Genomic DNA, 23,329 nt, shown 5'->3' on the forward strand with positions numbered 1-23,329 from the left:
TGATCCCCTGTGGCTGGCAGGGCCCCTCTGCCGTGAGGGCACACCTGAAGTCTTAAGTGGTAAGGGCAGGTAGGTTGGGTCTAAGTCAGCTGGGCCAAAGGGCAGTGACAGTGTCCTTTGGCAGAATCCCAAGGGGCACACTTTGTTCTGCCCTGTCTGGCTGCTTGGCCCGAGGAGGCTGGAGAAGGGGGTGGAAATTTATGTAGGTCAGCGCTCAAAGGAGCAGCAGCTTTTGTCTCCACAAAGGACAGAATAAAGAGAGTCTTATTCTCAATACTGATGGGAGACTGAATGGTGCCTATTCAGAAACACCAGTGTGCTGGACTAGAGTCAGGGTGGTACCAACCCCTCCTGTCCCTTCCTCCCAACACACTTGAACCAGCAGGTAGACACCCAGACAAGGTTAGAGCTGGCCTCCAGGCCGACTGGCAAGCAGCCTCCCAGCGGAGTATCACCTTAGTTGAACACACTGGAGGGGGTCTGGGGGAGGCAGTGGTCCTCAATCTTAGAGACTCAGACACTCCAGCATGTTCCAGAGGTTGAGGCTCATGAACTTAACTCAGGAGATGGACAAACAAGCCTGACGACCTGTTGATAGTAAGACAAAAAAACTCTGGAGTCTGCAGAATGGAAAACGTGGAAGCTGGTCTGTAAGGAGAGGGCAGCCTGATGAACCTGCGCCAGCCCAGAGCGTGAGCTGCGCACACAGACCCGAGGCTGTGGGAGTGGTGTGACCAGAGCTGGGAAGTCAGGGGCTGGGGCGCCCTCTCCCAGGTCCCAGGCAGGGAGTGGGCACGTGTGTAGTCCCTGCTCCAGAAAACTGTGGACTGGGCGCTGTGCTGAGTGCTTCACACAGGTTATCCTGGATCTGTTTACTCTTTGCAGCAGCCTAAGGACACAGGCACAAGTCCTCTCCTCACTCCTCTGGGAGGAAGCGAGGCTCAGACGTCACAGCCTCGGAGTCTCGGCTTGGATCTGAACCAGGCCCATCCCTGCATGGTCCAATGTGGTAGTTATTAGCCACTTGGGACCATTTAAAGTTGAATTAAAATGAAAACTTCAGTTCCTCAGTTGTGTTAGCCACATTCCAAGAGCTCCTTGGCTAAGTGTGCCTAATTTATTTTGGCTAGTGAAGATTTACAGGGTATTTCCATTGCCAGAGAAAGTTCTACTGAACAGCACTCCACTACACTGAATTGTTTTCCTTTTATTCAAAGAAACCAGCCTCAGTGGCGCAGGAGCCTTTCTTGGTAAGGACGCTGTGTAGGTTTTGTCCTCGGGTGGATTTCTGACTTTCAAAACCAGTCTTGCTTCCAGATTTGGAGGAGGCAGATCCTCCTGGAGCCCTATGTCCCCCAGAGGAGTAGCTCACACAACCTCGCTTCTGTAGAAAGGCCCCATTTTCCTACCTGATCCTGGTGCCCTCCCTTCAAACCAGGACCCATACCCTGGAAGAGGAGAACACAGAGAATTAAGTCATAAAATTCATTTTGTTTTCTTTCAAATAAGGATTCATTCCTGGCAAAAAGGGCCAAGTTGAATACAAGTTCCGCCAAGTATAAGAAGCGTTTCCGAAGGCAATCTTTTAAATACAACTTTTAAAATGAGCCTGCAAGTAAAAGGGGCAAGTGGCTTTGTGGACAGCCTTCAATAGCCTTAATCGCTAGGGAAGTTACAGGGGACGGGAGGCAAGGCCAGGGATAACTGTAAGAGATTTTATTTATGGGGGGGGGGGGGGGCGTGGGGAAGCTGCTTTTGAAAGAAAAAGACAACCAAACCAGCACCCAGATCTGAAAGATCTATGTAAACCAGCAGGAGAAAGTGATTTCCCTGGAGGGGTGCCCACAGCAAGTCCATCCTGGTCGGGAAGAGACCAAGCATGGCTGGCGTGTTCTGAAAATGCACCGCTTGGAGAAGAAATGCCACCCGCCTCCCCTGGTTCCTGGGGCCGCCTGCCTGCCCAGCAGGAGCACAGGCCTGTGGGGAGGCAGAAGAGTGCGGCCAAGGGAGACGGAGGGCCGCGGTCCTAGCAGGGAGCTACCAGCCTCCGTTTCCGGATACACGCCCAGATCCACTCCGGGGAGACCTGCTGGGCCTCAGGGTTCTCGTCCCTGCTCCCCAGCACGTGCGTGGCCGAAGCCATGTCAAATTCCTGCACCAGGTCCCCATCAAATGCCACAAAGTAGCGTCTGAGACGGCTGAAGTCCGGCGTGGAGGGTGGCAGGTAGAGCCGCACCCCAGTGAAGATGTCCAGCAGCACCTGCAAACGCACAGGGGTCAGTGCGGTCAGCAGTGGGACCGATGGGCCTCCACAGAGACGAGCACAGGCCAGATACTAAGGGGACTTGAGACACAACAAGAGCCAGAGATGAAGCCTAGTGGTCAGGACACCAGCACGGAGAGTTTAGTGGAGAAAAGGAATAGGCACTGAAACCCATGTCCTCCAGCCACTCTAGAGGAAGCACCCCCCTCCCTCCCTGCCTAGAGGGAAAGGAGGAAGACAGGGTGGGTCCCTATGCGGGGACCTGGAGAAGGGGGAAGTACATGTGTCTGAGAACCATCCGGCAGGCGGGACCAGTGGCTCTTGGACTCCGGGATGCCGGCTGATCGAGCAGTCCACGGTGCCCAACTAGCTAGGCTGCGGGGTCAGGAGCCCTCCTCGGCCGTGGACGGATTCAAGGGCTTCGCGCAGGGAAAAGACGGGAACGGTTCTACACGTCTGCCGGGGACGGGGCTCGGGGCCTGACTTGCCAAACTTCGGTGCTTGCTTTGGCTAGCGGGGAGGACTGTGTGGCTCCGTCACACGGTACAGAGATCGGGTGTTTACTTCCCACGTCCCCCCTGGGCCAGCCTAATCACTGGCCTCAGTAGGTGCTCAATAGCTGTTGTCAAACCAACGACCGAGAAGGGGCTACAAAAGGCGAAGGGCTCTCTGGGGGACAATCACCAAGCCAGCGCCCTCTCCCCACTCCGCTCCTCGTGGGCTCGGTCTGCTCTGGCCCCGAGCACAGACAGCACAGACTCACACGGCCAGCCGCACTCCACCCAGACTGGGCTTCCTCCCCTTTCTTTAATGTAAATTGTGACTTGGGAGCGGCAGCCCGATGGGTCCCTGCAGCCTCTCAGCGAGGCCCGGCTGTTCTATCTCCTGCCTGCGGGCACAGCTCTCCTTCCTCTCTGCTGGCTGGCCGGCCGCCTCTGCAAGGCAACGAGAGGGCACAGGGTGGAGCAGCGGCGCTGGCAGCCGCGGCGGGGTGGGGTGCGTGTCTGGCCATCAGTCCCCAGACATCGCTCGTCTCTCCGTGTTCCAGTGCAGGATCGGGAACGCACAGCCCTGGGCCAAGCCGGCCGCGGGTACCCCGCCATTTTTCCCCTCACCTTTGCTTGGCCCGGGAGCTCGTCGGGAGCCTTCCGCTTCTCTCCCACTCTCACGGGGGGAGGCTTCGCTGTGGGCTTGCTACCTGCGGGAGAGCTCGGGGTGAGAACTAGGCGGCGGGGAGGGGAGCGGACACGGACCCCGGAGGTCAGGGCAGCACGCAGAAGGGCCAGGCCCTGGCTTTCCTAGGAGCACGGCTGAGACGGGAGGGGCGCTCAGAGGGGGCTTATCCAAAGGTCAGGTGGGCTCTCCCGGGGTCCTGTCACTCAGGTTTACTGAGCAGATGGAGGGGGCCCAGGAGAATGGCTTCTGGCCCGCGGCTGGACACACAACAGGAACACGGTCAACGTCTGTCACGGCGGATGCAGAGAATCACATGATCTCAGAGCCGGAATGTCAGACCAGGTCCCTGTCCTTTGAGGTCTGCCTTCATACCACACTCATCGCCCCAGCCCCTCCCTTCTTACCACCTCGGCTGTCGGGGCTGCTCCGCCTCCCTCCTGCCTTCTTGGCACTGGTGGAGGGCTGCTTCGGGGAGGCCCTGGAGGCAGGCCGCGAGGTGACCTCGTTCTCTCCGCTGCTGCCCCCAGTAGTGGAGCTCCCCTCGTCTCCGGCTGCCACAGTGAAGTCTGCCCTCTCCTTGGACAGCTGGTACAGTTCCTGAGGAGAGGCACGGAGATATCAGGTGTGATCCTTCCCTTACCTTCCCAGCCACTGGCCTCTGAGGTGTGTCTTAGGTCCGTGTGCCTAAGGAACAAAGAGGGGAGACAAATAAATGGCAGGGAAAAAAGCAGCTGGCTTTCTTGGTGTGTGTGTGTGTGTGTGTGTGTATGTTTTTAAGTTTATTTATTTAGAGAGGGAGGGAGGGACAAAGAGAATCCCAAGCAGGCTCCCCGCTGTTAGCACAGAGCCCAGTGCAGGATCCGATCCCACGAACCGAGAGATCACGACCTGAGCCAAAATCAAGAGCCGACCGCTCAACCGACTGAGCCACCTAGGTGCCCCTCAGTGCTTTTCTAAACTCCGTCCCTGTCTCTTAGGGAGTCGGTACAAATCACTGTTTTCTGTCCCCCGGTTCTTCTCGGCAGCACAGACCACAGCCTGGGGCCAGCCCCCGAGCAGGAAGCGGGGGAGCAGCACGGCACTCTCCCTCGGGGTGCTGCAGCTCCTGGCCCTGTGACAGGTGGTCTCCCTCCACCGCCCTCCTGGTCTCCGGGGAGAGAGAACATGTGAGCGGGCCAGACAGCTGGGGTGCCAGGCCAGGGCAGCAGGGCAGAGGACACACATGCAGCGTAAGCAGGCACCTTGAGTTTGGGGAGGTCAGTGGCAGATTTCCAGTCCTTATCATCACGGATCCGGGTGCAACGAGGGAATCGGATGGAGATCCCGTCGGCCGTGTGAGCCTCAGATTTGGAGAACTCAGCCCCTGTGATCTCCCACACGGCAGCTTTCTGTCAGGGGTTAAGTCAGGTCACTCGCTGGTGAAGCAGGGAAGCCTCTCCCAACCAGCTAGAAGCAACACAGACCCGTTAAAACCAAAAAGCACCGGCTGACAGGCGCTGCTGACGCTATGTGACCTTAGGGAAGTTCTGGCTCTCCTCCGGGGTCTCAATTTCTCGGTCAGTGCACAGAAGGAACCGGGCCCGGCCACTTCGAGCAAACCCTCTGTGTCTAGGGGATGGTCAGTGTCATCCTCCCTCTATTGAGGATTCCTCAGAGCCGACTGGCCCATCACTTGGCTGCCCGGTCTAGACCCCCATCCTCAGGTGGGCTGTCCGTGAGGTTGAAACGGCATCTCTGTGGCCCTACGGAATCTGCAAGCTTGTTCTGTGGGCTGGAGGCCTCGGGCCACTGGGCTGATACCTTTGGGTCTGGAACTATGAAGTCCGGGTAGTAGATCTTGTTGATTTTCAGCCAGCTGGGTATCTTGCTGGGATCCTGGAAGACAAAAGACGCTGTGCTGGGCTGTTCCCACGCCAAAACAAGAAGCAGATGCTACTCCCCTCCCCAGTCACAGGCTTGTGCAAGGAGATGACTGTTTACAAAAGGCTGACCCTCACCCCAGGGGATCCTCCCTGCCCAGAGAGTTTGGCCCAGGGAGCAGGCGGGCCGGTCTGCACAAGGTTGGCACTCAAAGACTCTGAAGGCCTAATGCTGCTCCCATGGCCAATGAGCAACTCTCTGTGGAGACAGATCAACGATCCCCGCAGTCCCCCAAGCACAGCCAGTCTCAGTGACGACGGCCAGTCCAGAGGCCCAGGCCAAACAGGTCCCTTCCTCACCTTACTGATCTTCACCATGTCCAGTTCCTTCTGCAGGCGGGCAAGCGTCGCATCATCATGGCCTCCCGAACACTTGGTGACCGTGCACCACTTCTGGCTGCCTGGGTCATAGCAGCCCATGAGGAAGATGGACATCATGCCACCTGAGGGGGGGCGGCGAGTTAAGTTGCGGATGGAGGGAGCCGTTGCTGTCAGCCCCACGTGCCCAGTGAGGGGCAGCCTGCTGGAGGGGAAAGCCCTGGGCCCAGGCATCAGAGCGCCGAGCGCCCCTCCTGGATCTACCTCCTCTACCTCTTACTAGCCGCACAAGTTAAACCTTTATGAGTCCCAATTTCCTCTTTAGTCAATTAGGGACAATCATCGAGAATTTGTCAGATTCCGGGGAGTAAAGCAACTTGAACAGTGTCTGGCACATAGTAGATTCATTCCTCAGACCCCAACTTCCCCTCCAGTCAGGAGATTTTGAGATTTTTCTCTGAGTAGAAAGTGGCCAGGCCCCGAGGAAGTAGTTGATGGTGAGCTTCTTAATGCCAGGTAGCATAGGGTACTCTTGCCTGACCTCTCCCTGCCCAAGTCTATAGCTCTCACATAGATGTCCCCACCTGAGGTGACACGGGCCAGTCTGGGGCCCTTGATCCCAGAACCGTGGAAGTCATGATGGGCCGTGCTGGTAGATTAAGCCAGCAAAAAGGCCAGCCTACACCCTGAGTGGTGCCTGTCAAAGAAGTCCCATCCAGAGGCCGCCCTGACCTTTGCTCCCTTGCCCATAGAAGGCCCCAAGGACCACCAGGTCAGCTGTGTCAGCCATGGCTCCCTCATTCAAATAGTCTTTCTTGACTTTCAGCCAGTGCCGCTTTCCAGGCTCATATGTACCCTGAGAGGAAAAAGCAAGAAAGATTCAAACTAGAATGGAACCCGCAGAAGGGTGGGATTTACCTCTTCCTTTGATATTTCGGCTCTACCACAGTGCCCGGCCCACTCTGGCCAAGACCCCCCAGCTCGCGGCCCAGGAAACATAACACAAACCCATCCTCTAGACACAAAACGGAGATGTGCGGACCCTGGAAAGGGCCCTGCTGCAGCCAGCCCCGGCCACCTCAGGCTGACGCCGCCCTCTGCTGGCCGGGGCTGGAGAGACCGGGTGGGTGGGGGGGCCCGCAGGAGAGAGAAGGCCGAGGGTGTGAGTGGCTGAGTGGCTCACCTTCACGTCCTTCAGCACCAGCCCTTCCAACCCCTCTCGGATGACCCGGTTTATCATGTCGGCCAAGTCCGAAGCTTTCTGAAGGATAACAGAGAGATGCTGAGGTTGGCGTGAGAACAGACACTGCTGTGGCGGGCAGGTGGCCGCGGTTCCCTTTCGCACACTGGTGCGGGGCCCAGTGGAAACACCCCGACTTGAGTACGACAAACCAAGGTCTTGCAAAGCAGGGATTCTCCCAACCAGAAAGCTACTGCGGCTGTGAGACATGGGGAGCCCGTCGCAGAAGAGTGTTTCATGCCCTGTCCTCCCGGGGGTGACTAGTGGACGACATACACACGTCGGCAGCCCCCATAAGACAACTAAGACTCATTCTCCCAGTCACATCTGACCAAGGGGCTGTGTGCCCTTTCAAACCACTAGGCGGCTGTCTGGGGTGTGGTCTTTGCTCACAGTGACTTGCTTCATTTCTGAGAACATGATCCGGTTGGGAATTTCAACCATGTTATCATGAAGAAACTTCCGCCGCTCACACAGAGGCCTAAGGGGGATGAGAGAGCTGAGGTCAGGGTCCTCCGACCCCCATCAGGAGTTCTGAGGAGGGAGGGATTCAGCGACGAACTGCTGCTTCGCGAGAGGGACTGCCATGGCTCAAAGCCTCTCTCGTGACCGAGCTGCGGCACAAAAGCCACTTCGCCCTCGCAGGTCCCGTTTCTGCTTCGTGGAGCACTGTGCGTGTAGCAAGTGTGCTACTTCTTAGCTCCTTCCTCCCCAGCTCTGGGTACAAAGAGGCACAGGCTCCAGCCCCTTCCCCTCCCTCCTTCCCAAGGTGAGCGAGCCCTTGCCTCCCTACTCAGGAGCCAAAAAGAGCTCCCTCACCTGTCCATCAAGCTGATGTCATTGAAGTAGATACAATCAAAAACAAACAGGCAGACGTTAGCATCCTGGAAGGCAGCTTTCTGTAAAGAAAAATGAGATAGGAGATACATGAGGGACAAAAACAAGAGGGCAGAAAAAATGGGGAGTCCCAATCCACTTCTGGAGACCCTCTAAAGCACTGGACAGAAAAGTCTTGACATGCTCTGAAGCCCTGGGCCACAAGGGCACTTAGCACATGGTCCTAAATGGAAATCAACCCAATTCTAAGTTCCCTGTATTAGCTCCTTTTATGTAAAAAACAAAAAAAACACATCTAAACTCAGGGCTACGTTCAGAAATAGTTCAGAAACAAAGAATAAGCCTAACCTTGAGTGAGTGACAGATTCCCCTCCATTCAGACCAACAGCACGCATACGTCCACGTCCACATGCGCACACATGCTCCCCTTCCCACACGTGTGGCCCTGAGCCAGTACCTTGTGCACCCCAAGAGTCCCAAAGGGCAACGGTTTGCCTGTCTTAGTGTCGATCAGGAGCACCTCAGAGTCCAAGATCATGCTGTGGCCCCCAGGGAAAGCCTGGGGGATATAGTCCTTAAAGTGGGCCACCTGGAGGCAAAAGGGTGACTTAGGTAAGGGACAGAGGAACGGGCAGCAGTGACCTACAGCCGAGCCAGAAAGCAAAACCCAGGCCCCAAAAGGAACACAGAACATCAACACGGGGAGCCAAACTCATGTGCAAAACAGACCTAAGCCTTACCAGCCATTGAGACCAGACGAATGGGTATTTCGGACCCAGGAAGAGGTGGGCCTGGGTTGAGTCCCCTGAGCCATGGAGGAGAGTTTGGAGGAAAAAGGAAGAAAAAGGGCGTGGAGTATGCGCAGGAGCAGGTGGGGGTGGACAAACATGAGAGGAGGGAGTGCGGCCAGGCAGACACTTGTGGGGAGAACAAGCCAGTTACAAAGAGGTGGATGGAAAGGAAGAAATGAACCCTCTTAGGAGCAGCGAGGAAACAGGAGGGTCTTCTCTGAGAGCTTGAAATCCACAACCATCTTCAAAATGAGTAAGAAAGGATGTTTGGAATTAGAGTTTTTCCTGATAGAGGTAGAAACCTAGTCTCTGATAGTTCCAGAGAGGGAGGAGTCCCACCCTTGCTAGCCCCTGCCAAGTGATGCCAGCAGTGAGGTCCAGAGAGCGTGACTGCGGCCTGATTCCTCCCCTGGGCCGGGCACGCAGGCCCTTGCTACCTATGGGGCTGGAAGCTGGGACAGGAGAGGCCTGTATACCTGTCCTGCTCTACTTCAATCCCCAACCCACTCTCCACAAACCCGAAGTACAGGAGAGACAAGGAACGAATGAAGCTTTGGAAAGGGCTCTACACTCCGAAAAGCCAGGCTCGAACTTCTTCCTGGGTAACAGAGGTGCCCACTGAGCAGCTGCTCCCTGGGAACAGTTCCTCGGCGGCTTTACTGGGTCCGACCACGCCAGTGAGCCTGCGCTCATCTCCCCAGGGAGGGCAGTGCTGAGCTCTCCTCTGGACATCTGAAATGAACAGCCTGAGGCTCAGGGCTCTAGCAGGAAGGCAAGGGGAGGGGAGCACGGGAGCCACCCAACAGGTCCCCTTCACCCCCGGAGCTCTGAAAAATGGAGTCTGAGCAAGGAGAGAACGGGTAGCAAGGACAGGAAGTCCATCTACTCACAAGCTCCTGGGGCCAGATGTTCCAGGTGCTTTCCCCTGAAGAGAGCCCCAAGGCTCACAGAGGCCCTGGTGCTGAGAAGGACTGAGGGGTGAGGTTCTTAATGCCCCTGAATGAAGGACAGGAGTCTGGGCTCCCAGATGTCCCCACTGGATTGTTTCCGTCAGCATGTAAGCCTCCAGGGGGCAAGAACCTTTGCCCATTTTTTTACAGCTGTACACCCACTACCTGGAACAGTGCTCAGCACAGACAAAACACTCGATAAATATTTACCAAACTCACTAACGACAGTTCCACAGCCTTTAGTACCCGACCTGTAATTTAGCTCTGAGAAGCACACGGGCATGGAAACGTAAGAGACAAGCACTGCAAGTCACTTGCAAGGTGAGCTCACTGTCTCAGTGTCACAGTGGGCAAGGGGAGTATCGCTGTCCCCTGGGGCTCTGCTGACTTACCCAAGTCTGGGCTCTTTGGCTGTCCCTACTGGGCAGCCCCTCGTTAATGAGACTCCAAAAACAAACACACGTTCATTCAACAGATATGAGAAAACCCCTGTTGGGTACCAGAGCTGAAATGACTATGGAACCCTGCCCCTGAGAGTCTTAGAGGCGGGAAGGTTAAGAAAGTCCCGGCAGAAAAGAAGGAACCTATACCTTGTGAGGCAGGACGGGCTTGAGGCTGCGGCTGAAGTAGCTGAAGTGGTCTCCGTTCTTATGCACCTGGACTCGCTCCCCGTCATACTTGATCTCAGAGAACATGCCATTAGGACACTTCTTCATCGCATGTTCGATGGACTTGCAGGCCTCGGCCTTGGGGTGAGGAAAGACAAGCCTGGAGACTTACAGGTGCTCTCCCACTGGGGGCTGCTCAGCAGGGACAGCCCCAGAGTCCAGGTCCCGGGGAGTGAGGACCGGAGGATGCCCTCAGGGCTGGCACGGAGCTTGCCTTTTGAAGACTACGAATGTGATTCATTTTAAAAGAGTAATAAACTTCCACTGAAACAGCATTTCATTTTCTTCTCAATAATTTAAGATCTTGCAGGGTCTTGGCTTATTGTTAAACACACCGGTCAGCAAAGGAGGTACGCAGAGGTAAGATAAGGGATGCAGAACGTTGACAGGGGCTGGCAGGGCGGCAGCGGTCAGGGACAGCGGTCAGGACAGGTCACAGGAGTGCTTCCTCACATACCAGGGCCACCCTGCCTCACACGACACTGACTGACTGACTACCATTCTGGGGCTATTCACGGGTATAGATCAGACATAGCCCCGCCACACCCTCCATGTGCTCTTACATGAGGGACGCTGTCTTAGCTTCATGGTTGAGAAAACAAGACGTTCAAAGAGGTTGAGTCCTTCCTTAAAGCTATATAGCTGGTCAATGGCAGGGCTGGTTGTTTGCAGCTAGCCCCAACTCCAAAGCCTGTGGGGTTAAGCACTAAGCTATAGAACCCATGCCACTCTTCAAATAAGTGACAAGTTGTACAACAGACTCTGGACAGAACTCTTATAAAAGTCAGAAAGGCCACTACTGCCGGTGACAAGAGTCCTGTCCCCGGGATGGTGAGCTCACAAATTTGGAGCTGGCCATCCCACATTCCCGGGAGGGAGAGAACACTTCTGCGAAGGCGTTAGCAGCACACACGAGGCAGGTTCACAAAAGGCACTGCACCGGCCGGAGCAACCCAGGGACCGCATAGTAGGCCCGGCAGCATATGTGGAGGGGCCCGATGCACAGAAAAACCAATCCCAGAAAGGAAATCCCACATCTCGTGAAATGAACAGAGGCTCAAGATGATCTCGGTCACACCTGGTCTTCATTCCTTGAGCTGTGTTTTCCAGAAGAATATGAGGCCAAGCCACCCTGTCATAAGCAGCTCGGCTCTGCCACTAAGTCTCAGAGCTACTTTGGGGTAGGTCACAGAATCTCAGGAGTTACTTAATACATCCACCTGTTTTCAGGAAAGATGACCGACAAACCATTCTAAGTAGATGCTTCAGAAGATTTCATACATCATTTGTGTGAGGGAAGGAAAAAACTAAGGGCCAAGTAACTCATTCAAGATTCTACAGCTTGCTGGCAGAGTCGGGCCTAGAATTCAGGTATTTCTGCTAGATCACGCCGCCTTCTCCGTTACCTCTAATTCCCCGCGGAAACATACCCCTCCGCAATTCCACTGTTCCCTCCCCAAACCCCTCCAGCATCATACCCTAGCAGATCTCACAAGCACGGGGAGTATCTGGAGCACGTGGGGCCGGAGCAGCATCCTTACCAGCATGGGCTGCACTGGCGTCATCAGTGAAGCCTGGACACTCAGAGCTCGTCTCCGGCCTGGCTCCTTCTCCACCTCCTGCTCATTGCGGAGGACTCGCTCCACCACGTCCTGCAGGTTGCGTGAGGCTTTGAAGGCTTCATAGGCATTGGGGTCAAGGGCATCTAACCTGCCAAGGCAGATGGGAGCAAGGAAACAAAACCCACCGTCTCTGACCTTACTGCTTTAGATAGCAGTCAGTTCTCAGAGAGAGAGCATCTCAATACAGAGGGGAAGCTGACGCTCTATTGTCTAAAGACTTTCACAGGAAAACGAGCTCTTGGAAAACTCAGCATTTTGAGATACTGGGCCTCCATGGGTGCTGCCATGGCAAAGAGGGGGCCGGGGCGGACAAGGAACTCATATTCTATTTTTTGAACATGCTCCATACTTTCCATTTTAACAACTGCGTGAGAAGGGGATCCTTACATCTTACGTGAGAAGACGGAGGCTGAGCTAGGTCTAGTGATGGGTCCCACACGAAGGAATAAGGCAGAATGAGGATTTAAATCTAGATCAGGACTCCAAGGCCCTGACCCCAGCTGGCAACAAAGGAAGCTGGCAGTTCAGGCCATCAGAGGGGCTGGGACTTACACATGTTTTGCACCTGAGTTCATCTTCAGGTCATGTTTGATCAATCTGATGATGCACTTAAGGTCGTTGGCTGTACACCTAGGGGTGAGGCACATTCAGCTTGGTCTCTGCAGAGCTGTGGACCCCCAAAGCCTCCTCTCCTGGCGATCGCATCTCCCCACGCCCAGCCCCACGAGGCAGCTCCCCCGACCTGGACGCGATGTCCTGCAGGGCCTGATGTTGCTCATCCTCCTTGGTGAGCTTGGAGAGGCGAAGGAGGAACGCATCTACCTCTTGGATGGTGAGGAGGCTCTTGGCAGCTGGAGGGAAAGACTTGCTCTGCTCAAAGAAGACTCTGATCGTCTCTGACACGTCACCCTGTCTCCAAAAACCAAAATGGCTCTGCTGCAACCCCAGAGTGGCCGAGCGTATCTCCCAACCCCCCGGCACTAAAGGTGAGTCAGGGATTTCAATCATCACTCCTATTCCCAGCTCGCACATATTGGGCTCACTTCTTGGAGACTCTATCCCACCCACAGTTCCTGGAAAGGGCACCTCTACCCGCCTTAGGATCTGGCCATCTGCCTTGGCTGAGAAGTGACGCAAGGAAGGACTAATCCAGGACGCAGCCAATTGGGTTCCTGGTAGAATTTGGACCAAGAAACAAATATGGTCATCAGGTAAGGGCAGCGCTCGGTTAGAAACTTTCTATGCTGCCAAAGCTGGAGTTGTGAACGAACAAAAGCTGAATGTTATACCAAGTTACGGTGAAAAAAAAAACCAAGAAAAAGGAGGGCCCAGAATGAGAACCCAAGGAGAGCCAGTGGGAAGTCTCAAACCCCGTCGCTGAGATCTAGGCCTCTCATGGGGTCGCAGTCCAATTTCCGTCCTCAACCTTGTGACACTAACGGCTGTGGCCTCTAGTAAAGGAAGCTCTCTCGAAAAGGAAGCTTGCTCAAATGGGTTTCAGTTTCCTAAAACAGTATATGCCCCAACCAGAAAAAAGAGGTTGCAGGTGCCTAGCTTGGCAGAGCCCCACCTGGAACGCCGCCCACCCTCCCCTTCCTCTGACCTGCTCTAGGTCTCGTGCCATATCATCTGGGTTGCAGTTAAAAATGCGGCTGAAAAGCTTCACAATCTGCTTATCGTTCAAGTTGTAAACACTCTTAATAACACCTGGCAGCAGCAGCTTCACTGTTAGGTACACGTCACCGTGGAAACCATCTGGAGGCAGAAGAATAGAACCCTTCTTGAGAAATGGGAGCTTAAACAAACACATACATAAACTCAAGGAACTGAAAGAGATGTCTACATCGCTGTCTGTGCTGCCACAATACCCCGTGTACTTCATCACAGAGGTGGAGGCTACCGCATCTGGTGGCTCGTGGCTTACGCATCTACCTCCCCGGATGAACTCCCACAGGGCGGAGCCACTGTTTTGCTTTAGTGTCCCCAGTGATGAGCACATTCAGATGCTCAATGATCATTTGTTAGATGAATCGTTCACAAAAACCTTATCCAACATGCAGGATAGTGAACTTTCCTCTTGGTCGAATGCAATAGGTCCTTCCGGCCTTCTGGGGATAACATAAGGGCAGCAGAAGAGTGACGCCACTGTGCCCCAAGAACAACTGGCTGTGCTCCCTGTGGAGCCTGTAAGAAGTAAAAATGGGGGTGCCTGGGGGGGCTCAGCTGGTTGAGCATCCGACTTCAGCTCAGGTCATGATCTCATAGCTTGTGAGTTCAAGCCCTGCACTGGGCTCTGTGCTGACAGGTTGGAGACTGGAGCCTGCTTCACATTCTGTGTCTCCCTCTCTCTCTGCCCCTCCCTGCTCACGATCTCTCTCTCTCTCTCTGTCAAAAATAAACATTAAAAAAAAGAAGAAGTAAAAATGCAGGGCTCATTCTTCAAAATTATTAAGAATTTTGGGGCGCCTGGGTGGCGCAGTCGGTTAAGCGTCCGACTTCAGCCAGGTCACGATCTCGCGGTCCGTGAGTTCGAGCCCCGCGTTGGGCTCTGGGCTGATGGCTCGGAGCCTGGAGCCTGTTTCCGATTCTGTGTCTCCCTCTCTCTCTGCCCCTCCCCCGTTCATGCTCTGTCTCTCTCTGTCCCAAAAATAAATAAACGTTGGAAAAAAAAAAAAAAAAAAGAATTTCAAGTGGCATCTGGCTGGCTCAGTGGGTAGAGCATGCAACTCTTGATCTTAGGGTTGTGAGTTTGAGCCCATGTTGGGTGTAGAGGTTACTTAAAAATGAAAAATCTAAAGAAAAAAAAGAGAATTTCAAGATGGTATTAACAGAAGATTACATCAAAGCAAGCTCCCCCTCTCCCCCCCATGAAACCGTATAGTTCACATGCCCACGAAACCAGTCACGACTCTGAGCTCTTCAAAGGAAATGCCCATCCAGGATGTTCTAGGCCCCACCTCCTGCTGAACCTTTCCGAAGGAAGTCCTGTATGATCTGGGTCTTCGTGTTGTAGCTAGGATTTTCAGCCACCATGGCACACAACTTCCGAAACTCACGTAGCAGACAATCCTTGTGCTTGGGGTCACATCTGCTTGAGGACAGGCTTGCCTTAGGGGTAGGGCTTGAGCGGGCTTCCCCAGAGTTGTTGGGCTTGGCTGTTGGAGAGAGAAACATGAGGGAGGATTCACTGGCCTTGCTGAGAAAGAAGAAAGGGAAAGTGACAAGCCATCTGCTGGAGCTTCACTTAATCCCCCAAAATAGCCCTGTGGGGGGGGATACCATTATTCCCACCTTACAGGTAAAGAACAGGCGTCACAGCTATTAATGGGAAAGAAACACTGGCCTCACACCCATGCAGGTGCCCAGCTGACGCGCATGTGTTTATATGAGTGCCGCACAGAATAGGTCACCTTTGTGCCGAGAGCAGATCTCCACAATGGTAAAGCTGACCCCAGAGAAGCAGGGAGAGCAGGAGAAGAAACCAAGTGACATATCAGTCAGTGGGAAATCATCACTACCGCAGACTGTTGGGGCTGGAAGACGCCTTAAAGATTACCCAGTTCAATCTCCTCATACTGATGAGGAACCCAAGACCAGGGAGAAGGCGTTTCCAGCCTTTCGCCACTCCCACCCGCCCATCACCACTTCTTTATTCTTGCCAAAATAACAGGTATTTGGCTAAATGAGCAAGACTTTCCTCCAGACATCCCCAAATGGTCCTCTCTTACTTCCTTGTGGCTATTTACAAGGCAAATTCTGTTCTGCAAGCTTGCAGCAGATCCATTAGCAAGCAGACTGCTGACGTAAGCTTCCTCTTGTCTGGGGTTTGTAAATTATGAACCCATCCCCATCTCTGACCCGGAGTCTAAAGAGGATTTTAGGGGACAAAATCTCCAAAGTGTCGACGTTCAGCAGGATGCGAGAATTTAGAACACCCCATTCCTCTCAGTTCCTCCCAAATTTCCCTCCCTAGGACCAGGGCCCTTCTAGAAACATGCTGTCCTTATTGCTACCTGAACTCTTCTGTACTTCTGTCTCTGGCCTACCACCACACAAAAACCAAACCTCAGAGTTTTAAAACAATAAAACCCCCACAGAATCAGGCACTGTTTTTGCAATCTTTTCTCCATTAGTGCTCACGAGAATACCGGGTGGTAAACGAGGCAGGTGTTACAGTTCCCACTTCACAGATGAGGCCACAGAAGCTCAGAGGTAGAGCGACGTGCTCCCCTGAGCGAGCTGTCAGATGCTGGGACTTCTGACTTGAAGCCTACGCTTCTTTCACTCACAAAAAGCCACCTCCGCACACAACTTCTAAGGCCATGTGTTTGGCCTCACTTTCTTTACCTGAGTCACAGAAATGTCTCCAAATGATAGAGGCAGCAGGGTGCAGGGAAAAAAGCACAGGCGTTGGAGTTAAACAGACTTTAGCGTAAATACTGATTCCATAATGAACGCTGGATGTCAGCTTTCTCTTTCATAAGACAGGCCTCGTAAAAGTACTTCGTAAGGTTAACTGAAGGAACAAACCAAATTACATGGGCAAGAGTCCCTACCTAGCCCGGTGCTACCTGTTACACAGGACACACATGCCACCTCCCTTCTTCCATACTTTCAGCTCCGGTTTGGGCAAGATTAGGGATGCAAGTTCTCAAACTTCATTCAGTACCAAAAAACAAGGAAGCTTTAGGGCAGGGTATAATCATCTCCATCCGACCCAGGTGACTACTTCAAGGGCAAAAAGTCCTGCCAACACAAAACCTCTTTAGGCTGCCACAGAGATTCACATACACAAAGAAATGCTTGCTATACAACTGGAATGCTGAAAATTAGCCATTACCTGCCTCTGCTCAGAGGAAAGCGAATTCTGAAGGAGGCCAGATAGATAGCACAGAACTTCCACTCTTAGCCAGAATCCCAAATAGGATTCCAAACTAAAAGAACCATAATGGCTAAAGCAGCCCTAACCTCTCACCTGCAAAACCAGAAAATTTCCGAGGATTGGTATTGGTGACAAATGAGGCACCTTTCACTGGAGACGTCACCTGGCCAGTGGCTGTCAGCTTAGCCTGGACAACAGCTTTCTTCTTTGGTGTGCTTGTTGCCTTGGAAGACAAATCTGTAGGACCCCAAAAGAAGGGAAAATATGTTTCAGTGAAAACTCCCTGAGAAAAGCTTCCAAAGAACCTCACAACTGCTCTTACAGCCTTACTTGGTAAGTTACTACCATGGCATTACAAAGGTTGGCTGTGGACTGATCTGGTTTTGTTTCAAGTTTATTTATTTATTTTGAGAGAAACAGAGGGAGGGAGGAGCAGAGAGAGAGGGAGAGGGAGAGAATCCCAAGCAGGCTCCGTGCCAACGTGGAACTCGAACTCACAAACCATGAGATCATGACCTCAGCTGAACTCAAGAGTCAGACACTGAACGGAATGAGCCACCCAGATGTCTCTGGACTGATCTTTTTGAGTGAAGCTAGTGGGTAACAGAGTACTGGGGGCAGGGGAAGAAGGAGCACGTTCTGGCGACAAAAGACCCCATTACTCTGCCTCTGTTAGTAACTTACATTTTCATCAACACTCTCTACTTCTTATCCCATATATAATAATCTCCAGATTTGGGGAAAATCAGAAATCACATCTTCACAGATAAAACTTGGGGACTCAGCTCCATGGAATTAGCCCCCTGATTTATAGATGAACAGGAAAGTAAAATGAAGATGGAAAACAGAGCAGGTCAGGTTGGCACAGGCAGGAAAAGCCCAGCTGCTGAGTTTTTTGAGCTGTGTGACAGTCTGACTCTACTTTGTATTTCTCTTCCTCTGAAGGAGATTAGTTAAGAAGTGACAAAGGCTAAGGCCAATGGCCAAGGCAGGACAGGATTGGGAACTTGAGAAAGGAGTATATGTAAAGAAGCTTTCTCTCTTGGAAGTCTTCTCTCCTCTCCAAGAACAATGATAGATAGATGCCCACTTTTTTTTTGTTTGTTTGTTTTTTATCTTTTTGCCCATTTTTAGAGCCACTGCTATAGTTCTCCTTCGGTGACCAGAACTATACTTAATTGAAGATAGGATTACTTTAAAAATGAACACATGAAGAGTGCCTGGGTGGCTCGGTCAGTTAAGTGTCTGACTCTTGATTTTGGTCATGATCTCATGATTTGTGGGTTTGACCTCCACATGGGGCTCTGCATGGACAGTGCCGAACCTGCTTGGGATTCTCTCTCTCCCTCTCTCTCTGCCCCTCCCCTTCTTGTATGCTATGTCTCTCTCTCTCAAAATAAATAAAGTTAAAAAAAAAAAAGGTCAAAATGAGCACAGGAAGGTCATAAAGGACTAAATGGATTTGGAAATACCAGTGTAAGATTTCTAAAATATGCACACATGTGAATATGTACGTGTGCATATAGATGTATCTGTGTATGTATATGCAGGCGTTTTTGCATATGAACATACATTTTGTAGTTCTGTCTGCTAAAAGAGCTTAAAAGCAAAGATACCTCATGGTAACAAGGATACAGAGCATCTAGATTTTGTTCTTTAAAGACATTCCCCACTAACAGAACCAGGACTCTTCAGAGAAATGGCAGATTCCAGGGTTATGGTAGGATACACATGAGGTAAGCCTAAGAAGGGCACCTGGGTGGGTTAGTCTGGTGGAGCACGTGATTTCTTGTTTTTTTTTTTTTTTGTTTTTTGTTTTTTTTGAGAGAGAGGCAGAGAGCAGAGAGAGAATCCCCAGCAAGCTCCACACTGTCAGCACAGAGCCAGATGTCAGGCTCGATCTCATGAACTGCGCAATCATGACCTGAGTCAAAATCAAGAGTCGGACACTCAACAGACTGAACCACCCAGGCACCCCAGAGCATGTGACTCTTGATCTTGGGGTTGTAAGTTCAAGCCCCACACTGCATGTAGAGATTACTTTAAAATCTCAAAAGTAAGAGCCGCCTGGTGGCTCAGTCAGTTGAGCGTCCGACTTCAGCTCAGGTCATGATCTCACAGCTCCTTAGTTCGAGCCCCGCATCAGGCTCTGTGCTGATAGCTCAGAATCTGCAGCCTGCTTCAGATTCTGTTCCTCCCTCTCTCTCTGCCCCAACCCACTCGCATTCTGTCTGTCTCTCTCAAAAATAAATAAACATCCAAAAAAAAATTAAATAAAACCTTAAAAATAGTAAGGAAATAAAATAAAAAACTAAAGTAAGCCTAAGAGCATTATGCCAGAAAATTAAGGAAGTACTTTAAAATATTTTATTTTGTTAATATAATTTATTGTCAAATTGGCTAACATACAGTATATAAAGTGTGCTCTTGTAAAATATTTTTAAAAACAGGCACCTGGGTGGCTCAGTCGGTTGAGCATCCAACTCTTTTTTTTTAACTTTTTTTTACATTTATTTATTTTTTGAGAGACCGAGAGAGACAAAGCACAAGTTGGGGAGGGGCAGAGAGAGAAGGAGACACAGATCCCGAAGCAGGCTCCAGGCTCCGAGCTGTCACCACAGAGCCCGACACAGGGCTCAGACTCACAAACCGTGAGATCATGACCTGAGCCAAAGTCGTACGCTCAACCGACTGAGCCACCCAGGCGCCCTGCATCCAGCTCTTGATTTGGGCTCAGGTCATGATCCCAGCATCATGGCATCGAGCCCTACATTGGGCTCTGTGCTGAGCGTGGAACCTGCCTGAGATTCTCTCTCTCCTTCTGCCCCTCCCCCCCACACGTGTGCATTCTCTCTCTCAAAATAAAAATAAGTTTTTTAAAAAACATTTTAAAAAATGATGAGGCAAAACTGAGAACAAACTGAGGGTTGATGGGGGGTGGGAGGGAGGGGAGGGTGGGTGATGGGTATTGAGGAGGGCACCTTTTGGGATGAGCACTGGGTGTTGTATGGAAACCAATTTGACAATAAATTTCATATATTAAAAAATAAATAAATAAATAAATAAATAAAAAATGATGAGGCATCTAGGACACAGAAACCCCCTCAAAGGGGTTTCCCAAGTGGCCAACTATGGGATAAATACCAAATTAATAAAATACAATAAAATTACAAGCCACCAGGAAAAAGTAACCTGTGAGTCCATAGGATAAGAAGTTGAAAGATAAGAAGGTGTGATGGTAGGTACTCTAGTCTTTAAGAATATCAACGGCATTTAAAAAAAAAAAAAAAAGACTACTGAAATGTTCCACATTAAGGAGGACAAAGAGACAACAAAATGCAATACTGGATCCTAGAGTGGGATTCTGTACCAGAGACAAAAGCTATAAAAGATACTGTTTGAGGGGCGCCTGGGTGGCTCAGTCAGTTAAGCGTCCGACTTCAGCTCAGGTCACAATCTCGCGGTCCGTGAGTTTGAGCCCCGCGTCGGGCTCTGGGCTGATGGCTCAGAGCCTGGAGCCTGCTTCCGATTCTGTGTCTCCCTCTCTCTCTGCCCCTCCCCCGTTCATGCTCTGTCTCTCTCTGTCTCAAAAATAAGTATTTAAAAAAAAAAAAAAAAGATACTGTTTGACCAACTGACACAACTGAACACAGATGGTGGATGAAAGTATTATATAAGGCATTGATTTACTGGAGCTGATAACTGTTACGGTCACATAAGAGAATATTCCTATTCTTAAGATATACACACTGAAGTACTTCAAGGCCAAGGCCATAACGTATGCAACCTACTCTAAAATGGGTCAGGAAGAAAACTGCGCACGTGGACAGAGAGAGTAACAGCACAGGAACACAAATGATAACGCAAAGACAACGAAATCGTAACAACAGGTATGTCTGGGGAAAGGGAGTAAGAGCTTTCTTTTTTTCTTTTTTTATCCTCACAACTCTTCTGTGAGTTTGGAAATGTTTTCAAAAAGTTAAAAAAAAAAAAAACAAACAAACACAACAAAAAAGAAGGCGGCAGGCAGGGAGGAAAAAAAAATGGGGTCCTACTCTCCCCCTCCTTTCTCTCAGCACCAGTTCCCCACCCACCTGCAATGTGCTGGCTTATCTGTTCCTTCTCATTATCTTCCAGCTCTTCCCAGCCTTCCAGCTCGGTGAGGTCCTCAATTTTTTTTGTGGTGGCCCGGGCCCGCTCCAGTTTCTCGAACATGCATTTAATGTGATACCACTCTTTCATATCGCCCCCGGACTCTGAGAAGGGGTTGGGCACCACTTTGCCGATCCGGCATACGCCCTTCACGATCTTTTCCTTGCACTTTTTGCAGCCGGCCGTACCACGCTTGGCGTAGTCCACACAGAACCGTTGCTCGGCCATCTCACAGGGGCCACTGCAGAGTCCCACATGCGACCCTGGCAAGAAAACAAGGTGGGTGGCACGTGGTCTTAGACCGCCTTTCTGGGATGACAGAACGGCCTTTCTTCTCTGGAGGAGGCCGTGCCCATGAAACAGCTCTGTTTCTGACCAATGGCCGAACTGTCTTCTGTCAGGCCAGCGATGTTGTTCTCCGAAGAGGCAGAGTTCTTTTCGCCCAAGTGCGCGGAGGGTTGGGAGGAAGAGGATCTTGAAAGTCAAAGTCATACAGCTGCATGAAAAAGAGGCAGGAAAAGTGACATATAAACCAGAAGCTAGGCTTCCACTGTCCCCAGAGGCCAGAGTCCTAACACAGTCCATGCTGACTAACTAAACATTTCCCAAAGTATTAAAGATTTATTGCCTACAGGATGAAGACAAGTTCAAAACAGGAAAATTCAGTTTGCAAAAGGGTGTTCAAGTATCTAATGCACACATGTACATCTAGTAAATCATAATCAAGGGGATCAAATCCAAATAACATAAAAGCTTTTCTCGGGCCATCAGCAACATCCGATACTCGTAATGGATGATGACTGGTAAGTATTACAAGCTATCCTGAAGTTTCTTTTTAATCACCAAGAAGAACTGCATTAGGTTTGTGAAGTTTTTAATGTGAAGCATAACATATATGCCATCCTCTGAAAACAATTCACTATATAGATTTGTGATGTAATCAGATGACCTACTTTGAGAGGCCATTAAGTGGAGAGCCTAGAACCAGACTGCTTGGGTTCATATCCCAGCTCATTAGCTGCGTGACCTTGGTAGGTCACTTAACGTCTCCCTTCCTCAATGTCCTCAACTGTAAATATGGAAAATGATAGTACCTAACTTGTCATTCTAAGAGGAAGGCCCAAAGAACAGAGCTGGGCACACAGCACAGGTTCAATACCCATTGGAAGCACTTATTCTTTAAGGAGAGGCTCCCTCTGTGCAACCAGCCTGCTCATAATTTATAGCACCTCGAATCAGGGAATGTTGAAGCAACTGGACGGCAAGAATCAAAGGAACTGATAGATCAACCCGCATGGAAACAAGGGATTATGTCTACCTGGTATCCCCCCACCTTTTTATATTCATATTTTCTAAAGTATCTTCATTGTTCTCATTTTAAATATCCTGGAAATTCTTTCCAGCCCGCACATGCTTTGCAAAAGGGAAATAACGTTAGCTGTTTATAATGAAAGGCAGGCTTTACTTCCTGTAGTGCAACATGAAGCAGAGGAAGGCAGGTGGATCGGGATCAGGGATGGGAGTGCGACTGGGACCGTTCAGTTGAGTGACTATATTATTTTTGAGAAAACCCTTAACTCCTTGGTGTCTCAGTTTCTGTTCTTTCCAAAGTAGGGAAAACAATACCTACTCCACAGGATGAGTGGGAAAATTTAAAGGAGTCCATGGATGGGCTGGGGGAAGGGGCTCTGAACTCCCTGAAAACGTACACAAAGTGCGCAGATTCATCAAGGGGCATTCTCTTGGAGAGGAGGTCTGCAGAGGTGAGTTATGTGGGCAGGGCAGGCCCATCGGGGGAGCCCAGGCCGAATTAGGTTTCCACGCGGTCCTCAGAAGGATGTTTGGGAGGCGCGCCCCCTCGCTCCGCACGGAGCCGACCGGAGAGCGCGGCGCAGCACCCCACCCTCCGCGGGGCCCGAGGCCCAGGGCGAGCTGGGCCACGAGGAGGCACCACGCTGCTCGGAGCAAGCCCGTGTGCTCGCAGCCCCCAACGGCCGCCGCGCAGCGTTTCCTCCAACGTGGTGGAGAATGAAACGGCTGGGGCCCGAACGCAGCCCGGGCCGGGAAGCGAGCGCGCTGAAGCCGCTCTTCCCGGGGGGCCTTCCCCGACGCCTTCGCGGGGGTGGGCTGAGCGACTGGCCGGTGCTAAGGCCCGGGGACGGCCGCGGAGCAAGCGGGGAAGCGAGTTCCTCGGTTCGGACCGGCCAGGGGCGCGAGGACACGGCCCGGGGCTGGGGAAGGGGACGTGGCCGGCAGAGAAAACCTCCCGACACGCACGGACGCGCACGGACGCACACGGGCCTCGGCGCGGCCAGCGTGGTTCCGCGGGGGCCCCGGGGAACCCTCCCGCTCGCGGAACCGTGGGGGTCCCCGGGAACGACGGGACAACCCCCGTGGGCTCCCCGGGGGCCGCCACGTCACGGAGGGTGTGCCCCGGGGCTCGGCGGGCGGGCGGGGGAGGAGCCGAGGGGGCTGGCTCCCGGGCCGCGCCGAGCCCCGGGCCCCCGGCCC

At 52.1% G+C, this 23,329-nt stretch overlaps 1 protein-coding gene across 2 annotated transcripts; it reads right to left on the reverse strand.

The window, feature by feature from the left end:
* Positions 1-1,103: 1,103 nt before the first annotated feature.
* LIG3 (DNA ligase 3) lies at positions 1,104-23,206 on the reverse strand. Of its 2 annotated transcripts, none has more exons than XM_040455209.1 (20): positions 22,528-23,206; positions 20,761-21,314; positions 16,760-16,903; positions 14,742-14,939; positions 13,388-13,539; positions 12,527-12,693; positions 12,337-12,414; positions 11,704-11,872; positions 10,085-10,240; positions 8,211-8,342; positions 7,736-7,815; positions 7,310-7,397; positions 6,860-6,937; positions 6,409-6,532; positions 5,659-5,801; positions 5,240-5,314; positions 4,681-4,827; positions 3,844-4,036; positions 3,379-3,461; positions 1,104-2,260 (listed from the first exon to the last, which is right to left on the reverse strand). In XM_040455209.1, the coding sequence occupies exons 1-20, from the start codon at positions 22,554-22,556 to the stop codon at positions 2,027-2,029; spliced, it is 3,024 nt and encodes a 1,007-aa protein (XP_040311143.1). In that variant the 5' UTR covers positions 22,557-23,206; the 3' UTR covers positions 1,104-2,026. The 2 variants fall into 2 exon arrangements, with proteins under 2 accessions (XP_040311143.1, XP_040311144.1); XM_040455210.1 differs by lacking the exon at positions 1,104-2,260 and adding an exon at positions 3,030-3,198.
* Positions 23,207-23,329: the final 123 nt, after the last annotated feature.

The sequence above is a fragment of the Herpailurus yagouaroundi genome, unplaced genomic scaffold (assembly GCF_014898765.1).
Source record: "Herpailurus yagouaroundi ecotype Mexico unplaced genomic scaffold, PumYag 215, whole genome shotgun sequence".
Taxonomy (NCBI): Eukaryota; Metazoa; Chordata; class Mammalia; order Carnivora; family Felidae; genus Herpailurus; species Herpailurus yagouaroundi.

Coding starts and splice junctions, on each gene's coding strand:
- LIG3 (XM_040455209.1), bottom strand. CDS start 22,556: ATGCCCCTTGATGAATCTGCGCACTTTGT. Junction 10,241..11,703: donor CGCCAGTGCAGCCCATGCTG/GTAAGGATGCTG, acceptor CCTCACCCCAAG/GCCGAGGCCTGCAAGTCCAT. Junction 4,828..5,239: donor TCATAGTTCCAGACCCAAAG/GTATCAGCCCAG, acceptor AACCCCTGACAG/AAAGCTGCCGTGTGGGAGAT.